The sequence below is a fragment of the Petaurus breviceps genome, unplaced genomic scaffold (genome assembly GCF_028583685.1).
Source record: "Petaurus breviceps papuanus isolate PSGF00001 unplaced genomic scaffold, PetGlider_PUasm1.0 37, whole genome shotgun sequence".
Lineage (NCBI taxonomy): Eukaryota > Metazoa > Chordata > Mammalia > Diprotodontia > Petauridae > Petaurus > Petaurus breviceps.
The window spans coordinates 82,859,424-82,882,280 of record NW_027186296.1 but is presented as its reverse complement, the minus strand read 5'-3'; the positions used below and the strand labels follow the sequence as shown (position 1 = coordinate 82,882,280).

At 38.1% G+C, this 22,857-nt stretch overlaps 1 protein-coding gene across 3 annotated transcripts in view; it reads left to right on the top strand.

Annotated features, from left to right (window-relative positions):
• SORCS1 (sortilin related VPS10 domain containing receptor 1) overlaps positions 1 to 22,857 on the top strand; it is a 711,184-nt gene that overhangs the window by 571,060 nt on the left and 117,267 nt on the right. For all 3 annotated transcript variants that reach the window (XM_069098910.1, XM_069098911.1, XM_069098909.1), the window contains exons 11-16: positions 451 to 553; positions 822 to 898; positions 3,994 to 4,085; positions 6,021 to 6,128; positions 8,112 to 8,229; positions 9,788 to 9,918. In XM_069098910.1, coding sequence (XP_068955011.1) covers positions 451 to 553; positions 822 to 898; positions 3,994 to 4,085; positions 6,021 to 6,128; positions 8,112 to 8,229; positions 9,788 to 9,918 — 629 coding nt within the window. The remainder of the gene's footprint in view (positions 1 to 450; positions 554 to 821; positions 899 to 3,993; positions 4,086 to 6,020; positions 6,129 to 8,111; positions 8,230 to 9,787; positions 9,919 to 22,857) is intronic.

Below are 22,857 nucleotides of genomic sequence, written 5' to 3'. Positions count from 1 at the left end.
GCACTTCTTAAGGAAATCCCTTTAAGATTTATTGTGCTTCTTTGAAAACTGCTGATTTTTTTAATCAAGGGACATGATTAAGACTCAGGGAGAGACTGTAAAAGTTGCTTAAAATTTCACTGGAATTGTTACTGCGAGTACCACTTGTTTATTAGTATAGCTTCTACATTGCATAATACTAGCTGTAATGCTATCCCAGTACTATATTGATTGAATTTTTTTGAACTTGTTTAAATTAAATTTGATCATTTTCACAAGCATTTTTTATACCCATCAGAATCAAATGTTCAACATTGCCCCTCAAAATCAAATCAGACATATGGCATTGAGATGGATATTGTCATTAAGGTAGAACTTAATACAGGACCTGGACATTGCTATAAATCAAGACTTTTAGTGGACTCTTTAAATGCCCTTGTTTCTGTGGTGCCTTTGTTCTTCTTTCTACAGCCATACTGTTCCCTGCATCTTCACTTAAAGGTCTCTGACAACCCATACACCTCTGGAAACATTGCCAGTCGTGACACAGCTCCCAGCATCATAGTGGCTTCTGGTAAGAGGACTTGTCTTGGTTTTATTCCTGATGTGAAGAATATCTTTCAAGAAAAGACATTTTTTTCTGTTTGTTTTTTGATTAGCAAACTGGAAAGAGGAAAAACAAATTGCTTCATTACAACTGAAAACATAATGCTAACTATCTCCATTCAGCTATGTATTTTTACTCTGAAATAGTGTGAGAGATTCTGATGTGCTTATAAATGAGATTGATGCAACTCTTTTATAAAATGTTCCTTCCTCTAAGGGTGCTATTCTCTTTCCAGGTAACATTGGATCTGAGCTGTCTGACAATGATATCAGTATGTTTGTGTCTTCAGATGCTGGGAACACGTGGAGGCAGGTAAGTAACTTGTGTCTGGTCCCTGTGGTAAAAAGAGTCACATATCTTCCACTAACAGTCCCAATGCTAGGAAATTATTCTGCTACATATGCCTGTTGAATTTTCCTTTTTTATATTTCCATTGTGAAAAAGAACCTAAGACCTCAAAATAATATTTAGGGCTTTAAAGAGGCTGTGAATTTCAGTGGGAGCATAAGTTATACCAATTTTGATTGTACTTTACCCCTCAACTTCTTGGTATGTGATTTTGTTTTCCCTATTTTTTTTTCCATAAATGGCTTTAACCAACTAGTTATGGTGGTACAGACCTAGAATGCCTACTATTGGAGAGGTTGACATTGGTGAATCACTTGAGTTTGGGAGCTTTATACTACAGCAAGGATAAAACTGACCAGGTGTCTGAAATAAGTCTGGCACCATGACAGTGAGCCTGTAGAAGTGGAGGAACAACCAGTTACCTAAGAATGACTGAATTGGGCCAGGTAGAAAAACAGAGCAGATTAAAAATTCCATACCTATCAGTCTGGAGATCAGGTTCATGAGTAGTTGCTACTACTTACTATTTACTAGCCTGAGTAAGATCAGGGAGACCCAGTTATTTTTAAAGGTTTTTATGAAAAATTAAAATAAATCCATATAAATCTATCACCTGGTATCCAAAGATTATATGTGAAACTCCTTGAGACCAGGGACTGTCTTACTTTTTAATTTGTTTTCCTAATACATTACACAGTGTCTGGCACATAGTGGGCACAACGAATGTTTGTTGATTGATTGATAGTGATGTGCATGTCTGAACTTGGTAATAATACTGGTCCATAAACAACAGGCATTCTGGCAGTTCATTATCCAGCTTATATTGGAAGCTTTTCAGGTTGGTGTACCTTTGGAATAATAACCTATGAGAAAGCAAGGCATTAAAGTTGAATTTTAGTAGAGTCTTCGAAAGCCAGTAATAACTATAATAATCCCAGTCAGTTTTATTTAGTATTCATTTGTTAACTTAGTTTGGTTTTTATTAAGAGGAAAATCTGTAAGTGACAATGAACCAAATTAAATCAGAATGAAATTTTCTCATAAAACAAAGTCGAAAACCCAATGGTTTTGTTGTTCATGGAGCCCGAAGCCTGAAGGGCCTGATTATAATAAGCCTCACTCAGAGTTACCTCCATAAATTCCTTTTGCCTTGAAGACAGAACATTGTAAGAATTGCTGCATAAAGAAATAGCCATTACACAGGTGGTGTTCTGAGATGTTTAAATCTCATGTGCACAAGACAGAGTAATAACCATCAGAGTGCATATGTCAGGAAAAGTAGAAGCGGAATCGCTTTAATCCAATGTGTTTAGCTCAAATGCCTCCTGTCTGTCTTCTGCATGTAAATTAGGTATCCATTGCTTATAAAACAGGCACTTAATGAGGTTTAGCAATCATAACAAGATATGTGTCTAATGCGTGCTTGTTACACTTCAATAAATATGTTTTAATAACCCACTGACGTTTAATTATCATACAATAACTAGCATCATAAATTGAAATCTAACATGCAGGTGAGTGCACTCAGCAGTGAGAATCCTCTGCATTGCATTTCCTGCTGAGGGTGACCTGTTTTAGACTTTCTTTACCAGCTCTTGGATCCAGATCATTTATAGGTACAAAACTCTGCTCCTTGGGGCTCAGAGGAAAGAAAAGTACTTCAAAAAATAAGAAAGTGGTTAAACTTAGAGAATGATATATAGGTGTGCATAGGAATATAAAAGTGGGATTAATAAAGTGGTCTCTGGGAAGGAAATTTGAGAAGAGATTGAAAACATTGTGGTACCTCATCCCATCCTGCCCCTGAGTGCCCTTCTCTCAAAGAAAAATGCTATACAAGAAGAAGACATGTCTAATAAGACACTGTGTTACTCCATCTTCTGTTATCTAGAATATTCACCAGACCTAATTGGGAAGATCTACTGAACATAGGCACAGCATCGGTATCTGAGAAGTGCCCTTGATTTGAAGATCTCTGAGCATTGTTTTTGTAAGGCTAGAGTGGATTACTTGGTATTCTCCCACTCCTTGAACGTCACTTCAGGCATAAAACTAGTTACTCTTCATTTTGAGGGATGATACACAGAACATGTTAGGAACAGAGGAATGGACTCCAGTTCTCCCATTTTAAATTTAACCACCTCATAACCTGGCAGGACAATAGCACATTTGGCAAGGATGCTTCTCCTCAAGAACATGTTTCTACTTTTCAGTAGTAGAAGTGGAATGGAAAAGCACAAGAATCTAAGTCAAGAGACCAAAGTTCTAATCCTAGCCTCACCACTAACTAAACTCTGTGGCCTTGAGCAAACTTGATAGTTAGACATCCCAGATGTGTAGGTTTTGAGATGGAAGGGATCTTAGTGGTCATTGAGGCTAATCCCTTTATTTTATAGATGAAGAACTGCGGTCCAGAGATGTGAAGTGACCTGTCTCTAACTGGTTTCCTTTTACCTTATCTCTCCCAGAACCAAGTTATCATTTCTCTTTCCAATCAGTTTCCATCCAAGCCCTGTGTGTGTACCCTCAGCCAACTCCTTTTCACTTTCCAACTTTAATCTTCTAACATGTATTGTCTTTTCCCATTGGAATTAAGTTCCCTGAGAAAAAAGGCTATCTTATTTGTTCATATTTAGACCCCTAGTTATTAGTACAGTGCCCATACACAGTAAGCACTTGATAAAGTTTTTTGTTGTTGTTGTTTAATTCATTTTCCAAATTCATATGGGTAGTAAGTGACAGAGACAGGATTTGAATTTTGTTGTCTGACTTCAATCTAAGTCTCTTCCTCCTACGTTATATGGTGATCCTATTGGTATTCTGGAAAATGGAGAATTTAGATAAAACATAATCCCTATAATCCTTTCGAATTTAAAAAAAAAATCCATTCTGTTACTTTAAGCACTTCCTGAGATTTGGGGGTGGGGAGTGAATAGGGAAGAATTATCACTGTAAAATCTTGTTGATTTATTGATTGGAATCTTTTCTGCATTTAATCTTTGAGAACTGGATAAAGTAGATATATCAGTTTTTCTGTGTTGTTCTTTTTTCCTCCATAGATCTTTGAAGAAGAGCATAGTGTTCTATACCTGGATCAAGGTGGGGTCTTGGTTGCTATGAAACATACATCTCTGCCGATCCGACATCTCTGGTAATGGTGCTGCCTGCTGTGACACAGTGCTGATCATTCTGAACTGCAAAAACCCATCCCAAAGTCTTGCTATCAGCAGACAGATTGTGCTGGTGTTTGTAGTAAAATGCCAGAATCCATCAGAACATAATTTACACCCTCTCTCTGTTAACATGAAACTGTTGAATGCAGTTTCACAAAAAAAGGGAAAAAAAGGCTGCCCTTGGGGTAAAAGAAAAAATGAATTATGGTTTTCAGATATGACAGTTCCTTTCCCACTCCCACAGAATTATGGGTGAGAAAATATACCAATGAAGATACCAAGATATATTTTTTTTGAGAAGTTTTAACTCCTTGTAGTTAACCTCTTACATTCAGTTTTCTCAAGTGAAACTGCCTAGAATTACAGCAATTCTTAGTCACTTGTCTCTACAAGTCTTATCGCCTGCTCTATAAATGCTATACCTAACCCTAGGTTCTCAGTGTCTGTATCCCTCTTGCCTTGGCAGTATTCCTGAACCCCTTGGGCTATGGTTTATATACAAGGGCAAATTCAATGGCTTTGAGTTGTGCTTATGTATATGGGGCAGGTTTAGAGCCCCAAGGTTTTCCATGATTTTCTACCTGTTTTCACATAAGAGGGTCTCAGCTGCTCTGCCTCTGTTCAAGTCATAATCTCGTTTGCAATACCACTATGAGTTGCTGTGGCAGTGAATAATTCAAATGCTGAAAATAGAGCATCGTGATTTCAGTTGGGGAATACAATACAGAAGTACAAGACCAATAGGTAAGCAAAGGCTTGGGTCTCAGGGACATGCAGCAAGAGGAAAGGAAGGCTGCAGGAAATGTACCCTAGTGGTTGGTGAATCATACACTATGGATAAAAGGATGTTAACAAGCCATTATTTTCTCTCCACTCTCTCAGGGTATCCCTGAGTTTCTAGTCTTTGTAAACAGTGATATAGCAAATATAAAACCTAACAGAGATAAGATAAGATATTCAATTACATTAAAATGAAGCTGGTCATTCAAAAACAGATATTAAGCAAATATAATGTATGAGGCATGGTTTTATGCATTGATGGATATTCAAAGGTCTAGAGATCTACCCACAAAAAGTTTACAACTTCACAAAGGTATCAAGGCATAGAAACACATATGGAATAGAATAAAAAAATATAATATAATAGTAGATTGAGAAACACAACATAATATGACAATTCAAAAGAACAAGTGTGCCTGTAGGCTTAGGGATGAATTAGGGAAGGTCAATTGGAAACGATAATCTTGTATATCATATGCAATCAATAAGTGTGAAATGAAAGAATAAATATAGCCATTATATTTAAGAGATTTGCTTTAGGTTGAAAGCCATCCTTATAAATAGTCATATGTTTTGGCCTTCTTGGAAGCAATTGCTCCAAATTTTCCTGTCTACCATATCTTTATTTGAATTGTAGTAGGAATATGGAGAATATTTCACTGAGGTTTAAAATTTGAGAAGAGTACATATGCCAGAAGATTCTTTCTTTTTTTTGGGGGGGGGGAGGGCAATTAGGGTTAAGTAACTCGCCCAAGGTCACACAGCTAGGTTTTTATGTGTGTGTGTTGTGTCTGAGGCCAGATCCGAACTCCGCTCCTTCTGACTCCGGGGCTGGCGCTCTACTCGCTGCGCCACTGAACCACCCCTAGAAGATTGTTTAATGTGTCTTATATTCTTTCGGCATTATTTTCCCTGGTAGAGGCAGTCTAACATTCCTGGGTCTTAGATAAGCAGCCCTACTGTGTCTATCTCTATAGATGAATTTAAGCATAATTTCTGACTTCTAAGTATCAGTTTGCTTATGTCCCTTTGACTATAAAAATTGCCTGACTTATTCCTCCTTATATTTTTGAGGGGGAAAAATTCCTCAGTTAATTAGCTTAATTATCTATTTCTGTATTTCTTACTACTAGGTTAAGTTTTGATGAAGGGAGATCATGGAGTAAATACAGTTTCACTTCCATCCCTCTTTTTGTGGATGGAGTCCTGGGTGAGCCTGGAGAAGAGACTCTGATTATGACGTAAGTATGATTCTGTGAGAAGTTCCTATGTTTTCCAGCCTTGTCCAAGATAGCTGCTTAGATAGTTTTCAGCAGGTGGTTAGGGTTAAAGCTTCTAGAGATGCTTTCTAAGGCCTCTCTATAATTGAAGAGAAATTTGGTTTTATGTGTAAAATCAGTGGAAATGACTCTACATTTCCTAGTAAGGAGAACCAATGTGTTCAGATAGAAGGTAACTTTCCCATTCTAATTTCTTCCTGGTAATTAAAAAGTATAATATTAAGAATAAGAAAGGGCCAACCTTGGAGCCACTAGAACCTAGGTACAAGCATTTATTCTTTTATGTATATATATATATGTATTATATATATACATATATATGAGAGAGAAATATCTATATCAATATAGATATAGATATATAGATGTAGATAGATGGATATAGATTAGATAGATACACAGAAAGATAGATAGATAGATAGAAATATATGTAATCACAGGCAAGTTGCTTAAACTCTCAATGCTCCAGGCAACTAAGAATTTGTTTGACAGATGAGTTACCAACTTCCATTAGCAGAAGTTTCCATACAAGAGGCAGCTAGGTGGTACAGTAAACAAAACACTATACTTGGAGTCAGGAAGGCTTGAGTTCAAATCTGGTCTCAGACAGTTGCTAGGCAAGTCACTTAACCTCTCTCTGCCTCAGTTTATTCAAGTGAATAATAGGGATAATAATAGCACCTAATTCACAATGTTATAATGAAGATAAAATGAAATAACATTTTAAAGCATTTTGCAAACTTTAAAGACCTATATAAATGCTAGTTATTCCTTATATAGTGGGAGTCCTTACATTGAAGAAATCACAGATCCATCTCCCTCATGCCTCACACCCCAAAATGAAGAAGCGTGTCATTAAAAAATGTTTTCTAGCCCTATAATAGATATTTATACTTTTAAAATTCAAACCATTTTTAGTAGCCTGAAACACTGAATCATTGCAAACCTACAGCTGTAGCAACACATGTGAATGCACCCCATTTTTGAGCATAAGAAAATAAGTTCCTTTGTTAAAATGGAGCATTTTTTTCCTCTTTTTTTCTGTCATCAACCACACATATTTTTTTTTGGAGGGTGCAAGACAAGGAAATTGGGATTAAGTGACTTGCTCAAGGTCACATGGATAGTAAGTGTCAAGCATCTGAGGATGGATTTGTACTCAGGTCCTTCTGATTCTAGGACCGGTGCTCTATTTACCGCATCATGTAGCTACCCTACCACACCTATTCTTAACACAAACAGGAGGCGAGGCATATTTGACACATTGCTGTGGTCTTTCTTTACCTAATACATCACAATTAGTATTTTGAGAAATATATCATTAATGATAGATGAATCTGGACTTTAAATGCATGTATTCAAGTTTTCAAAATATAACTTGTACCTAATAACAAAACTGGGTAAGGGAAACTTACTGGAATAATAAAATATATTGGCCTTTACTAAACAAAAAGTTTCAATAGTGAAGCTAGATTTGTTTGAATATATCCTAGCACATTTCATGTTCTATCAAAAATACAATTACTCAACACAAATAATTTTGTTTTTTTTTCTGAAGATGAGTGTAGATAGAGTTTTTCTTTGTTTTAAACTTTGGCTTTTTCCATTTCCTTTTTTTTGCAAAATCTGCAGAGCACACCAACAACTGAGAAAGCAAATCATTCACTTTTTTATGCCATATGATCAGCAATGTCCAGTTTAAACTGTGGCTCTTTCTCTGAAGACCTTAAAGTGTGGAAGTGTATTATGACTCTGGGGGCAGGGAGCTAGTGTTAGCTAGTGGCAGGCAGAAAAGAGGGTTGAGCTTTAGCTGCCTGAGAGAGGTCAGTACAAAGATTACAGTAGAGTAACAACCAGGACCCTAGAGTTGATAGTCATTAACTCAATGGGAAGTAATACTTACTGATGTTCTAACACACCTACACTCCCCATTGCTGTGCTCTGTAGAGTGTTTGGACACTTCAGCCATCGTTCTGAATGGCAGCTGGTCAAAGTAGACTACAAGTCTATATTTGATAGGCGGTGTGCTGAGGAAGACTACAGACCATGGCAGCTGCATAGCCAGGTAAGTGGAATGAGGATTCAAGTTGGAGCTTTGCCTAAAGTTGGGGAAAGATGTACTAGTTCACAGAGTCATCAGAGTTGTATATTCTTCCTGACGGCTAAGTGGGGAGGAGGTTGGGGTTATCGAGGCCATATTTCCTGTCTGGTGTTTCCATATGTGTTTTGTGTTCCACAGGAGTGAACAAACTCAGCCTTTATAGCTTGTTGTGAAGTCATTTCTGTTTTTATTATGCTGAGATATAATGAGATAAAATTCAAATATGCTTGGCTTAGACTTACAACTCAAAATGAAATACCAACTGAGCACCAAGATCCAGGCATAATTTGTCTGGGCATGTCATCTGGCTATGGGAGGGGGACTGGAGAGGGGAGCTTCAGCTTTATCCAACAGTGCAAAAACAGGCGTAAAACAATGATATTAAACTGGATAAGTGGAACTAAAGAAGCACTTTTTATTATCCTAATTCCCTTGTATTATGCAATATCTTTTTGCTCCTTCCAATATAATTTAGGTGCAAGGAGAACAGACTTATTAATAAGGAATTGCCCCTTGTCTTGGCCTTGATGATCCCTCCTTCCTCTGATTTATATAGGAAGAAAAAATTCTTGGGTTCTACAAGAGACTAAAAAAATCTTAATGTAAAATAATTGTTATATTTAGGAATTAGTATGTTATGTACTCAAAGTACAATCTAAGTATTGTGTTTACATATAAATGTATTATAGATACTGATAAAGCAAGTTAGTCCAAAGAAGGCAGATAGAAATGGATTAAATTAAACTTTGCACTGAATTTTCAATCACTATGAAGATGGATTTGATAGCATGGTTGTATTGAATTTCAAAGGATATTGGGTCACAGTTGTGTTCAGAAGAAAAAAGATGAAATTATGGTAGATTTCAATACAGTTGGTATATCTCCTTTGGCATACATTGTCATTTAGTTGTTTTAGCTTTTTATCTGAATCTTTTAAAGAATACTGCATACTATTTTCTCATCATAAAGGAAGATGTGAAATTATTGCCATGAGGTCATCTGGTCACAGATGTGATAAAGGGGCAGGATGGGGATTATACATCTCTAAAATATATCTGCCATAATCCCAGTTCATTCAGCTTTTATATCATGATATAATTAATATTTTTGATCTTACTAATTTCCAGGTGTATTCTGGAATATTTTTATTGCTCTGTAATATTAGATTATTGGAAATTCCCTTTAGATATTGGATTCCTTAGCAAGGTCCCAGTTAGTATGGATAATGAATCTCTAAAAGTGGCTACATATATCTGAATTCCACTCTTCAAAGTTCCACTTATGTAAAATGTGGTAATTGTCTCCAGCCCACTTGAAATATACAATGTGAATTCAAATAATGCAACCACTTCAGGTTTATTAGTATTATTATTCACATTAGCTATACCAATTAAACATTCTTAATTAAAAATCAATTTACTGTAACTTATTCGTATACTGAAGGCTAGTCAGAACTCACTTGTACTGTTACCAGAAGTGGGTAGTATGATTATTTATTTAGGATCTCTATTTTCCTACATAGGGAGAGGCATGCATTATGGGAGCCAAGAGGATATACAAAAAACGTAAATCAGAGAAGAAATGCATGCAGGGAAAATATGCGGGAGCCATGGCTTCTGAACCATGTGTCTGTACAGAGGCTGATTTTGATTGGTGAGCTTTCCTCTCTTCTTTGGCATGTTCATTTTACCTTTTGCATAAGTAAAGTATAGGCAAAAGATGATATTGTCAATTTACTGTAATTGTGTATCTGTTAGATACACCAGCATTATTGCAATATTTTTAGGGTCTATAGAAAAAAATCATTCCCCAGAATGCAATTTGTTGAGAAAAGGATGTAGTGTAGATTAAGTCAGTGTCCTGGATACAAGTATCAATTTCACCCTTATAGCCTACTAACAGGAAAGCAGAGAGAAAAGGTTTAGTGTTTATATTCTTGGAGTTAAGTTCTCCTTATCCCTTTCTCCTTAAGAATTTTCCCTGGTTTTATTGATCAGGAATAAGAAGGTGACACTATTATCACCTAAAAAGGTCTTTTATATCTCTCTCATCTCTTTCTTAGACAAACACCTAGATAAATCTGTCTACATGCATTATCTCTGCTTCCTTTTCTCTCATTCACTTCTCATCCCTATGAAGTCTGACTTCTGTCCTCATCACTTAACTAAAAATGCTCTCTCCAAAGTTAATGATTATTTTACTGAAAGATTGATGACCTAGCCATGTTACCTTGGGCAAGATCCTTAACCCCAATTTCCCTGCATTCCTCCCTCCAAAAAGCAAAAAAAAAAAAAAAAGATTGATGATCTTTTCTTCATCTTTCTTTTCCTCTATGATACATGAAATTATTGACCATTATTACTCTCCTCTTAGATACTTTCTCCTCTCAAGGTTTTTGTTACACTATTCCCTCCTGGTTCTCCTTCTACATCTCTGTCTGCTAGTTCTCAGTTTCATCATCCATTATATTCTCATTCTCATTCTCTCTGTCTCTGTCTCTCTTTCTCTCATCAGCTCCCATGAATTTATTTATCATTTCTATCTGGATGATTCAGAGTTATATATCCTTCCATCCCCATACTTTCTCCTGTTCTCCAGTCTAGCATGGGTAAATGCTTCTTGGTCAATTCAAACTAGTTGCCCTGGCGACATTTCAAACTCAACATATCCAAAACAGAACTACTTAACACCAATGGAAGACTATGCTTAAGTTATGTGGCAATGAATTCAATAACCGAGTTCTGGTTCTGCCACTTATATTTGGGATTTGGGGTGTCGTTCTCCCTTTCCTTGCCTTTATTTCTCATCTGTAAAATTTATAAGTTAAGATAGGCCATCTCCAAGGTCCCTTCCAGCTCTATATACTATTGTTCTATGGTCCATTTACCTCCTAATTACCCAATTAAATGACTTTTTATAAGACTTCATCCTCCTTGAATGCTCTGAAGTTTAGTCTTATTACTGTGCCTTCTTATTTTATACCTTCTCTTTCTTGACTTCCATAACACTGTTCTTTCCTGATGCTTCAGTCAGTTTATCATTTCCTTCTTCATCTTTTTCTCTTCTTCATATTATCCTTTTATTTTCTAAATATTAGAATTCTCCATTGTTTAATTTTAGTGTTCTCTTCTTTGCTTCTTAACTCTTGTGGCAATCTCATCATAGCTATAACTGTCCAATCTATGTTAATGATTCTCAAATTTATATGTCAAGTCCTCTTATCACATAAACTTGAGACACACATTATACACACATGTTTGCGCATATGTGTGCATGTATCTATGTGTATATGTGTACATATGCACACATATATGCACACACAGACACAAACATATAGAGACATATATATGTGTGTATATATAGGACATTTCCACATACATGTGCACAAACATTTCATTTTTAACATTTTTTTTAAATTTAAATTTATTTATTTGCTTTTAGTTTACAACATTCAGTTCCTCAATCCCTTGAGTTTCAAATTTTCTCCCTCTCCCTCTCCTCCTCTCTCCCCCCATGGGCGGCATGCAATCAAGTGCACTAAAATTTCAAACAACATTTCTAAGACAGAATTTATTATCTTACTTTATGCCCCCATTTTTTCTTGTGACCCTTCTGACTGTCTCATTTTCGTTAATACCATACCCCCATCCTCCTTGTTATTTAATCTTCCAGCCTTGTTATCATTTTGACCCTTTCTCTTTCCAGTCCTTATAACAATCAGTAACTAAGCCCTTTCATTTCTATTTCTGGATTATCTATATTATTCTTTCCATTTCCACTGCTACTACCCTAGTTCAGACTTTGACCACTGTAAAGCCATACACAACTAGCCGCCCCCACACATTGTGTTTCTTAACAGTCTGTAACTAGTTGTTAATTCAATAGCTGAAACAAGGTGTGAACCACTTCTGTGCTCACCATTACATTCTACCCCTCCAGGATCCTTGGCCTTACAATCTCAATCTTAATGGCCATGGATCCTGGAACAAATTGAGGCACTATACTTTGTAATGCTGTCAACCATGCCATAATATAAAGCCACGCACTAGCAGCTTTCTAGAGGACTGCTGCTGTGAAGAGCTTTCAAGATTCTGATTACATGGTACAGTGAACACTCTATTTAATCCATAACAAATCAAAGCACAGCATTGACAATGTTACAACTTATCATAGAAAAACCACAATATAGTATTCATAACAGCTTATCATTAAAATGGCCACATAGTTTTCACCAAAGTGGTCACAATATTTAAAACAAATAACAATCATCTCAAAGTATCATAGTTAAAGTCTTCCACTCATGGGGCACACTAAATTAACTCAATCAGTCACTTATTCAACAATCAATCACTAAGTACAATCATTAGAAGATACACAAACCCTCCACCCCTAGGTCACTAGTAAACTAGAATTTCATCATTATTCAGTACCCACCAAAATGTCTTTTCATCTTGACTTGGGGCTGGTTCTCAGATTCCCTGGATCCCCTTCCATGGTCCCAGATTCTACCTGGATTCACCAGACTGTCACCTGGGTTCAATGGCTCCCAGTTCCTTGTACAGCTATCTGGGTAGGTCCTGCTCCACCGTGAAGTTCACAGGGTCCAGCCCATCTCAAATCCTTCACAATTTCTGCTCCAGGGAATTCAAGGCTCAACCAAGCCACAAACAGACAAAATTTTAACATCCTGGTCATGCTTCCTCAGTCTTCTGCAGCTCATTCAAAAAATTAGAATCACATTATCCAGCCTGGGGGGAGAGGGCTCCTGGGCTCCTGGGCCCAGGAAGAAGGTTCAGAAGAAGCTCCACCACCAAAAGTTCTCAGGAAATTCTGGCTCAGGTCACCATTCTCTCTTCTATAGCTGCTCTACCTATAGATTCTTGTCCCAAGAAATTCTGATTGTGCCTCTCTGGGACTTTTCTTTTTTTTTTTTTTAAAGCAATCGGGGTTAGGTAACTTGCTCAAGATTACATGGCCAGTTATTTCTGGGTGTGGTGCTGAGTATCTGAGCCCGGATTTGATCCAGGTCATCCCGACACTGGAGCCAGTGCTCTTACTCGCTGAGCCACCTGGCCACCCCTAAGCAATTGGGGTTAAGTAACTTGCTCCAGGTTACATGGCCAGGTGTTTCTGGGTGGGTGCTAAGTGTCTGAGCCGGGATTCGATCTCCAGGTCTTCTCAACAATGGAGCCGGTGCTCTTATGCTCTTACTCGCTGTGCTACCTGGCTGCCCCAGGGGCTTTTCTTATATACACAGCATTAGCTGTTTCCTATTTCAGCCAACCCCTTCCTGTTAAGTCAGGAATAGGGGTTCATACTTTCTGTTTCTTTTTCAGAGATTTGATTAGTTACTAAGTGGTAAGTACCTGCTTACTTGCCAATACAAAAAGGGATCTTCAAATGACCATTACAAGCACTTTTATTGGATGTGTTGGATCATCTCAACAATTTCTAGATGGTCCCTTTGAATACAGTCTCTTCCCTCTAATCGTAGTAATACAGATTATTATTCCTAAAACACTATACTAATTATGTCACCGGATCTTTGCTCACAAAACTTGTGCAGCTCCCTATTGTCTAAATAATATTCAAACTCCTTATACTGTAATTTAAGGCACTTAATGATATGGCCTCAGTTAACTGATAAACTTTAGCTTCCACTACTCTATATGTAGTCTATGTATTTCAAGGAAAATGGACCATTCACTCTTTCCTTATCAGCCCCTTATACTATTTTCCTGTCTCCATGCCTTTGTCCATACTGATCCTTCCAAACATACCTAATTTCTACTCATCCTTCAAGTCATGACTCAAATTCTGCTGCTTCCATTAAGCCTTCCATGATATCAGTAGTTGAAAGTGTTTTTTCTCATTTTACCCTGGTAGCATTTTGTAATTGTCTTATTAAATTTTCATATATTGACATCTATGATATCCATTAGAGTCCATGGCTTTTCTCTGTACTAGGAAGTTCATTCTGTGAGGGCCTTTCCTTATTTTTTGTATCTCTCACAAGGATGAATTCAGTCCTTAACAGAGGGAAGAGCCTCAAATACTTGTTGGATGAGTATATATGAGGGTGTATAGTTTATGTGTATATGTTTCTCATGAGTGCATGTGTGTGTAGTATGTTTTTATAATGTATGTGTACATATATAAATGTAGTAGATAGATAGATATAGATATAGTAGTACCTCCTCTGTTAACAGTCCCAGGTAGGGTTTTGGGGTTGGGTGGGGGCAATACCAGAAGATTAAAGGTCCTCTAGGAGTCTCTATTCCTCATGAACTGTTCCCCCACACCCCATCCTGCAATAAGTTCAAATTTTCTAGGCAGACAGTTGATATAATTATCCTGAAGCAAATGCATTTCCTGGAATATCAAAGCAAGACCAGTGGTAACAAAATGTTTCTTTGTAAACTTGGTACCCACTGTCCCATAAATAAAACTTCAGCAAGAAAAAAATAGGCAGAACACACATAGAGTACAGGGGTAGAGCGAAACATGTTCTGGGAACACATGTGGCCAACACCATTCACATCTCCAATGTTGCATAGGCCTGATGTCCTTTCTCTTCTAGATGTATCATCAGACTACTGGGTGCTGAACCACCACTGGAAAAATAACTTAGCTTTTCTACCTAAGCTTGCTTTTCTCTGCAATTTATCTTTCATATGCAGGGGTAACTCCCCCTTGAATTGCAGAGATGATTCTTTATGCCACCATGGTGATGATTTTTTTATTATCTCCTTAGAATAGAGTGTGTATCATATATGAAGTGTTGGCAGGTTTTTTAAAGGCCATGCATTCCTAAAATTCCATCAAATTATTGGAGGAAAGTTTCCCTACCCTCATACACAAAGTATGCTTCTTTACACTTAATTATTTCTAGTACTTACTTAGAATCTGTAATTGCATCATGTGGGCTTAAAGGCATGGTGATGAAGACTGGAGAGTGAATCATGAGTGATCTAGACCCTGTTTTAAAATGAAGATTCCAGGAAGAAATCACCATTGTAAGAAGGGGGCTTGTAGGAACAGAGGGAGAGTGCAGCTAAAGTATAGTGGAAAAGACCAGCGAGTCAAACATGGCTGGTCAAGGCTCTTCCATTGGACTATCAGAAGACATTCACATAGTGATGAATTTAGAGGTCGTTGGCATGACCAGCTTGTGTGTTTTTTTTTTCTTGTTTGCTTTTTCTGATTATGTTTATTCATGTATATATCATGAGTGAAAGATTCATATATGCATAGGAACAATGGCTTAAATCACTTCTTTAAATTAGTCTACACATGTTGTATACTTGCCATTTCTTCATATTTACCACTAAAGCTACCCCTCCCATACAAGAAGATTCAAGGGAGTAAAAAGTTTAATTCATCCATGAGCTCTTCTCCCAAACCAAGTCAAAGAGAAATTTCTGATTCTTTGTTAAGAATATTTTTACTCTGCATGATGAAGCTGGCGATCATTCACCTCTGGTTGCCTCCTATCCTTTTCGGCTTCCGAGGGGATTTTTTTTCCCTTTTGGAAACTAAAGGAAGTCAAAGTTTTCAGCAGACTCTAAAACAATTGCAATTATTACAGTCTTCTCCATCTCTCTCCCTTCCTGCTCCTCTTTCCTTTTTTCCTGCCCTTCCTCCCTCTATCTTTCTATTCTTGTCTTTTCCCCTCACTTTACTAAACACTCTTGAGAATGATAATTTGTGCATCAACTCCTGAATTTATCTGCATCCAGCCTTCCTTTTATGTTCTAGCTTAGTGAGATGAGAGGGAATGCATAGGTAGGAGAAATGTATAGTAATTTTCTCAACAGATATGGTTATCCTAACTGAAGGATTGAAAAAAATGTTTTGGAAGGCTAGACTGAATGACTTCCTTGGGTACCTTCCAATCCTTTGAGTCTCTCTGGTTCTGTGTTCTATTGCCACAAAATGAAAGGTCATCCCTCCCCTGAAATGATTTCACCTGGCATGACATCCATTTGCAAGTTTTTATAAAAATAAATCCTTGAAAGGAACACAGGGGCTTCTATAAGCAGTCATACCAGTTCTAGGGTACTTGGAATCAGTGAATCTATTTTCAAGTCTTCTTGCCCGTGCTGTTTGGAATCTGGTACTTGCTCCAGCTGGTTCATGCAGAATTCCAAATGTCAGGTGCCTGGCATTTTGTTTTTTCAGCTGAGCTTGTACTTCCCTCTCCCCCACCCCCCCCCACATACCATTCCTCATAGTATTCCAGGTTGAGCAGATTCTCTGCCACACCAATGAGCCAAATTATGCTAATGTGCAGTGATTGTACCTCTGCTGTGAAGGCCAAATTTCAGGCAGCAATTTGTTGTCATCATTTGTGCCCTGGGTTCATCTTTCTAAAGCCAAGAAGCATATTTGATTTCAGGTCATCCCTTCCCAGGTTCTCAGAGGCAACAGGGATTCTGGAACCTCTTTGCAGAGGAGTCTAGGAGAGAAAAATACAGCCAAACTCATCAATAAAGTGCTTATATCAGGAAACCTGGTTGGGGAGAGAATGATGCGTAGCATAGGACTTTTCCTCAGGGGAGGGCTCCAAACCCTCCTGAAGCACTTTCAGTTTTCTGCTATGACTTTGAAGTATATGGTATAAATACAGACAGTCCTGGCACAGCTTAACTATTTTGATGCAGATGTCTTGGAAGAGCAACCAGAAGATGTTGGCAGTAATGTTTCTTTTGCCAGCACCACACTGAGGTTATTGAACTGAACCACACTTTCTTTCCATGGCAGAGGCTCAGACACCTTCTTGGTAATCTCAGCTCTTTTTTTTTTACTGTGTTGCAACCATAGGCAATTTGCTTAACCTCTCTGAACCTCAGGAAAGTGAGGGAATTGTTCCCAAAAGTCTATATCCATTGTAAATCTTATGATCATCTTACCCTTTCACTTGAACCGATAAGTCCATCCTGGGTATCCTACTGCCACCTTGGAAATTGCATTCATATTACATTTTTGCCATTAATACTTAGTTACATAGAAATTTAATTGCAGGCCCTAAAGGACCCTGTTGGGTGAAGATAATCTGGTTGCTCCTAAGCATACCAGAATTGCTTTGTGTGTAGCAGGTAAACTTGGCTGTCACAAGAATAAGAGACTTACACTCCTAGATCAGTCTTTTGGTCCTGACAAGCATTCCATCTCTGTTTCCAGCACCAAATATCTTATGAGAGATCATAGTTTTTTCTTAATAGCAGCAACTGCAAGGAGTCCAAAATATACTCCAAACCTTCCTTTGTGACATGCAATATGGTCTCTGTGACATTAACGCCATTATCATGAGCATCGTTTTGGAGGGAAAGAGAGTGGTCTCAGAAAATTGTGTCAGGCATGTGGTGACACAAATGGTTAGCCACTGATTATTCATTGATATTCTGTTATGAAATCTAGCATTTTCTTAAAGCAGGAATGGACACTTGTGTAGTTAGTTAGGACAAACATGCTAAATACCTTCTTATCTGCCTTTCCAGGATAAGAGGCATAGCAATAGGGAACTAAAAACAAAAGTAATCTCTCTCTCTCTCTCTCTCTCTCTCTCTCTCTCTCTCTCTCTCTCTCTCTCTCTCTCTCTCTCTCTCTCTCTCTCTCTCCCCCTTTCTCTCTCTCTCTCTCAAACACACACACACACACATATACACATGCACACACATGTGTAAGACATCTGCTGAGTGAAGTTCAGTGAAGTCTATTAATCTAACTGAACCAATATCCCTGCCTTTCTTTTCTCCTTTATGATCCCACATTCTTTTTTTTTAAATGATTCATTAACTTCTGATTTACATCATTCATTTCCGCCAGATTTTCAGTTACAAATTTTCTCCCCATTTTTCTCCTACCCACCACCCTAAAATAGTAGTACCACAGGATATCTCCTCCTCCAATCTGTTCTCTCCCATATTTTCTCCCATACCCCTTTCGACTTTTCCAGTGGATCTCAATGCCCCAGTGCCTATATATCTTATTTCCCAATTACATGTAAAATAGTATTAATAAGTGTATATATATATTTGAATATTTGATTTTAAAACTATGAATTCCAGATTCATTCCCTTCCTCCCTTGTCACCCACCATTATTGGGAAGATAAGCAGTTCAGTATAGGTTGTACATGTGTGGCTAATGCAAAACAATAACATAGTAGATATATTGTAAAAGACTGACTTTATTTCCCTCCCTCCTATCCCACCTCCCACTTGTTCTATTCTCTACTTTGATCCTGTCCCTTTTCAAAAGAGGGTGCTTCCAACTTCCGTCCCCCCCAGCCTGCCCTCCCTTTCATTATCCCCCCCTCAGCCCCTTACCCTCCTACTCTCCTGGAGGGTGATACCCTATTTAGTGTGTATTTCATTCCCTCCTCAAGTCAAATTCAATGGGAATAAGGTTGACCCATTCCCTTTTGCCTTCCTGTTCTTCCCCTCCATTGTAAGTAACCATTTTCCCTTGCCTCTTCTATATGAGATAGTTTACCGCATTCTGTCTCTCCCCATCTCCTCTCATTATATTCCTGTCTCACCTCTTAATTTCACCTTTTAAGTATCATCCCTTCCTGTTAAATTGGTCCTGTACCCTCTATGTATACCTGTAAACATACATACACACATTCACATATGTATTCATAGCCCATATGCCCTCATATATAGACACATATATATTTCTATTCCCTTCAAATACTAAGAAAAGTTTCATCAGTTACAATTATTGGTTTTTCTTCCATGTAGGAATGTTAATAGTTCAACTTTGATAAGTTCCTTATGATTTCCTTTCTCTGTTTACCTTCTCATGCTTCTCTTGCTTCTTGTATCTGAATGTCAAATTTTCTATTCAACTCTGTTTTTTTCAGCAAGAATGCTTGAAAGTCCTCTATTCTACTGAATGACCATATTTTCCCCTGAAACATGATACTCAATCATATTCCAAGCCCTTGGATCCCTCAGTGTAGAAGCTGCCAGATCCTGGGTTATCCTGATTGTGTTTCCACAATATTCAAATTGTTTCTTCCTGGCTGCTTGTAATATTCTCTCCTTGATCTGGGAATTTCAGAGGCTGGCTGTAATATTCCTAGGAGTTTTCTTTTTGGGATATTTTTTCAGGAGGTGATCAGTGGATTCTTTCAACCTCTATTTTGCCCTCTGGTTCTAAAACATCAGGGCAGTTTTCTTTGAGAACTTCCTGGAGGATGATTTCTAGGTTCTTACTTTGATCATGGCTTTCAGGTAGTCCAATAATTTTAAATTATCTCTCCTGGATCTATTTTCCAGGTCAGTGGTTTTTCCCATGAGCTATTTCACATTGCCTTCTATTCTTTCATTCGTTTGGATCTGTTTAACAGCATCTTGATTTCTCATAAAGTCACTAGCTTCCATTTGCTCCAATCTAATTCTGAAGCATTGATTCTCCCCAGGGAGCTTTTGAGATTCTTTTTCTATTTGGCAAATTCTGCTTTTTAAGGCATTCTTCTCCTCATTGCCTTTTTGAGCCTCTTTTGCCATTTCAGTTAGTCTATTTTTTAAGGTATTATTTTCCTCAGTCAGACTGTTGACTCTCATTTCATAATTTTCTTGCATCATTCTCATTTCTCTTCCCAATTTTTTCCTCCACTTCTCTTATCTGCTTCTTAAGGTCCTCTATGGCCTGTAACCAGCTTGTATTTTACTTTGAAGCTTTTGGTGCGGGAGTTCTGACTTCACTGTCTTCCTCCTGTTCCATGCTTTGTTCCTTTTTGTCCCCAAAATAGGAGTCTAATGTTGGAATCTTCTGTGTGCTTTGTTTCCTTTGCCTGGTCATGTCGCCCTTCAATCACTTGACCCCCTGGGCTTTTTTCCACAGTAGGACTCTGCCACCAGACAGGGGAGCTTTCATCCCAATCGCTGGGGTTTTCTCAGCTGCTGGAGGTATTAGATGGGTGCCCTCTCTGAGGTATCCACATGCTCTGGCAAGCTGGACACACCCCCAGGACCTCCACCCTAGACTGCAATCCAGATCCAAGAAGGTTCAAGCAAGAGCGATTATCCCTGAGACTGGTGCTTGGTCCCCCTACACTCTGCAGGCCAGGAGCTGAAGCTGCCACAAGGCGCTGTCTGTCTGTGCAGGCATCTAGCGGCTTCTCACCCCCTTCTCACCCTGGGGGGCAAAAGCCATGCACTCCCACTTACTGGGTCCCAAAGTCCAGACTGCACTGACCTCTCACTTGGTCCTTCACATCTATGTGTTGATAACTCTGGAAATGCCACCGCTGTTACTGATCTGGAGTCCCTCTGGCCAGCGGCTGGTCAGGTGTGGGGCTGGGCTCGGCTCCCAGAGAGCTGTGCTGGCCGATTCCTGCTGGCCTGCTGGGCTGTCCTCAGTGGGAGGTTAGCTTCTCTGTGTCATTTTGTGGGTTCTGCAGCTCCAAAGTTTGTTTAGAGTGCCCTTTTTACATGGATTGGGGAAGATGGAAGCTGGAACAGCAGGGAGGTCCTGCTTTTATTCTGCCATCTTCTCTCACATTCTTTTTACAAAATTGTTATGTCTGGTTATAAGGGAAACATTAATTAACTACATGCAATTTTTCTTGATACTTAATTATACTGAGTTATTACCTTTAGTACAGAGAAACACCTATTTTTTCAATGGTTCACTTCTCTCTCCAGTTACCACTTTTATATTTCTAGAGTATATGGAGGAGCCTGTCACTCTTCTCAAGGACTTGCAGTGGCTCTCTGTGGAGCTCTCTCCATAGTTACCAATGATCTCTTAATTTCCAAATTCATTGGCCTTTTCTCAATTTTCATTTTTCTATATCTTTTTGTAGCCTTTGACATTGTAGATTGAATTCTCCTCCTTGATACTCTCTTCTCTGTGGGTTTTCAGGACGTGATTCTTTCTTTGTTCTTCTCTATTAAATTATTCTTCAGTTTCCTTTACTGGATCTTCATGCAGATCACACCCTCTAGTCATAGGTGTTCCATGGGGTTCTGTCCTGGGCCTTCTCTTTCCCAGCTATACTACATCACTTGGTGATATCATCAAATCCTTTGAAGTTAATTATCATCTCTATGATGATGATTATCAAAGTTACCTATCCTGCCCTAACCTCTCTTCTGGCCTCCAAACTCATATCTCTAACTGCCTTTCAGCATCTCAAATTGTATGTCCAGTAGACAGCTTATTAAATGTTAAGGACAATTCCATCCTCCCCTTTCCCTAGGGCTCACTTCCTAGGTGTCATCCTCAACTTCTTACTATCTCTCAACCCCATATCCAATCTGTGAGTAAGGCCTATTGATTTCACGGTTGTAATGTCTCTCAAATATGTCCCCTTCTCTTCTCTGATGCTGCCACCACTCTAGTTCGGGCTTTTATCAACTCCTGCTTAGGCTATTGCAATAATGTGCTGGTAGTCTGCCGTAAGATTATTTGTACATATTTGATGACTTTTTCTCTCCTGCTAATTAAATTTTGATATTTTTGAGGCTAAGGACCATCTTTTAACTCTTTTTATATCCCCAGTGCTTGGCACCTAGTAGGAGCTTAATGAGTGTTTATTGGCTGACTGACTGTAGCTTCTAGGAAAAAATACAACCACTATTTAGCATTAAAAATCTTTCACAATTTGACTATATCCTGTTTTTCTAAGCTTATTCCACACAATTTTCCTTCATGCTCTATATTCTAGTAAACTGGCATATTTGTTCTTACATGTATTAGGCATTCTGTTTCCCATGTATATGCCTTTACATAGGCCGATCCTCTCTCCCATGCTGAGCACGAACTATTTCCCTCCCCCCAGCCTTCACACCCACCGTTTGGTATCTTAGAATCCATAGTGTCCTTTAAATCTTTACCCTAAACCCAACTCTCAGAATAGCAGTTAGATCCCCAAATTGCTAGTGGCCCCTGAAATTACTTTATGTATATTTGGAATTGATTTATTTGTAGAAATATTCCCCCACCAAATAAATTATAAGTTTCTTGAGTGCTGGAACCTTTGACTTTTTATCTTGGCATCCCCAACATAAAGCCTGGAAAAAAAGAAGGTGCTTAAGAAATGACTGTTGAATGAATGAATTAAAGAATGAATAGCCTAGGACAAGAAATCTTCCTTTCTTGTCCCATTCAACCATGTTCCCTTCTTTGTTGTGTTAACACAATGTATCTTTGTCAGGCTGTCTTTAATATATTATAGTTCTTGGGCCCATCCAAATTTTCAATTCATTGTAGGTATAATGAGTTCTATTGCTTTACTCACCAACTTTCCTAAAGTAGGGATTTTTTTTCCTTATCCTAAAACCAACTACTTGGACATTTAATGTCTATGTCCTAGTTTTGATCATATCAATTTGGATATCTGGTCATTCCCATTCTCCTTCTAAGAGACATCAGTAGGACAAATAACACAATGCTTCATAAAACACAGACCAGTAACACATAATCTACAGAAAATTTGAATAAACTGTAAGATAAATATGAAGCAATAGTGCATGTGGCAGTTAAAAAATATGGTCTTAAGGTACAATAAGAGACGTGACTTTCACAACATAAGAGATGCTAGTCCTACTGTAGTGAATATATCTGGAGAGGTATT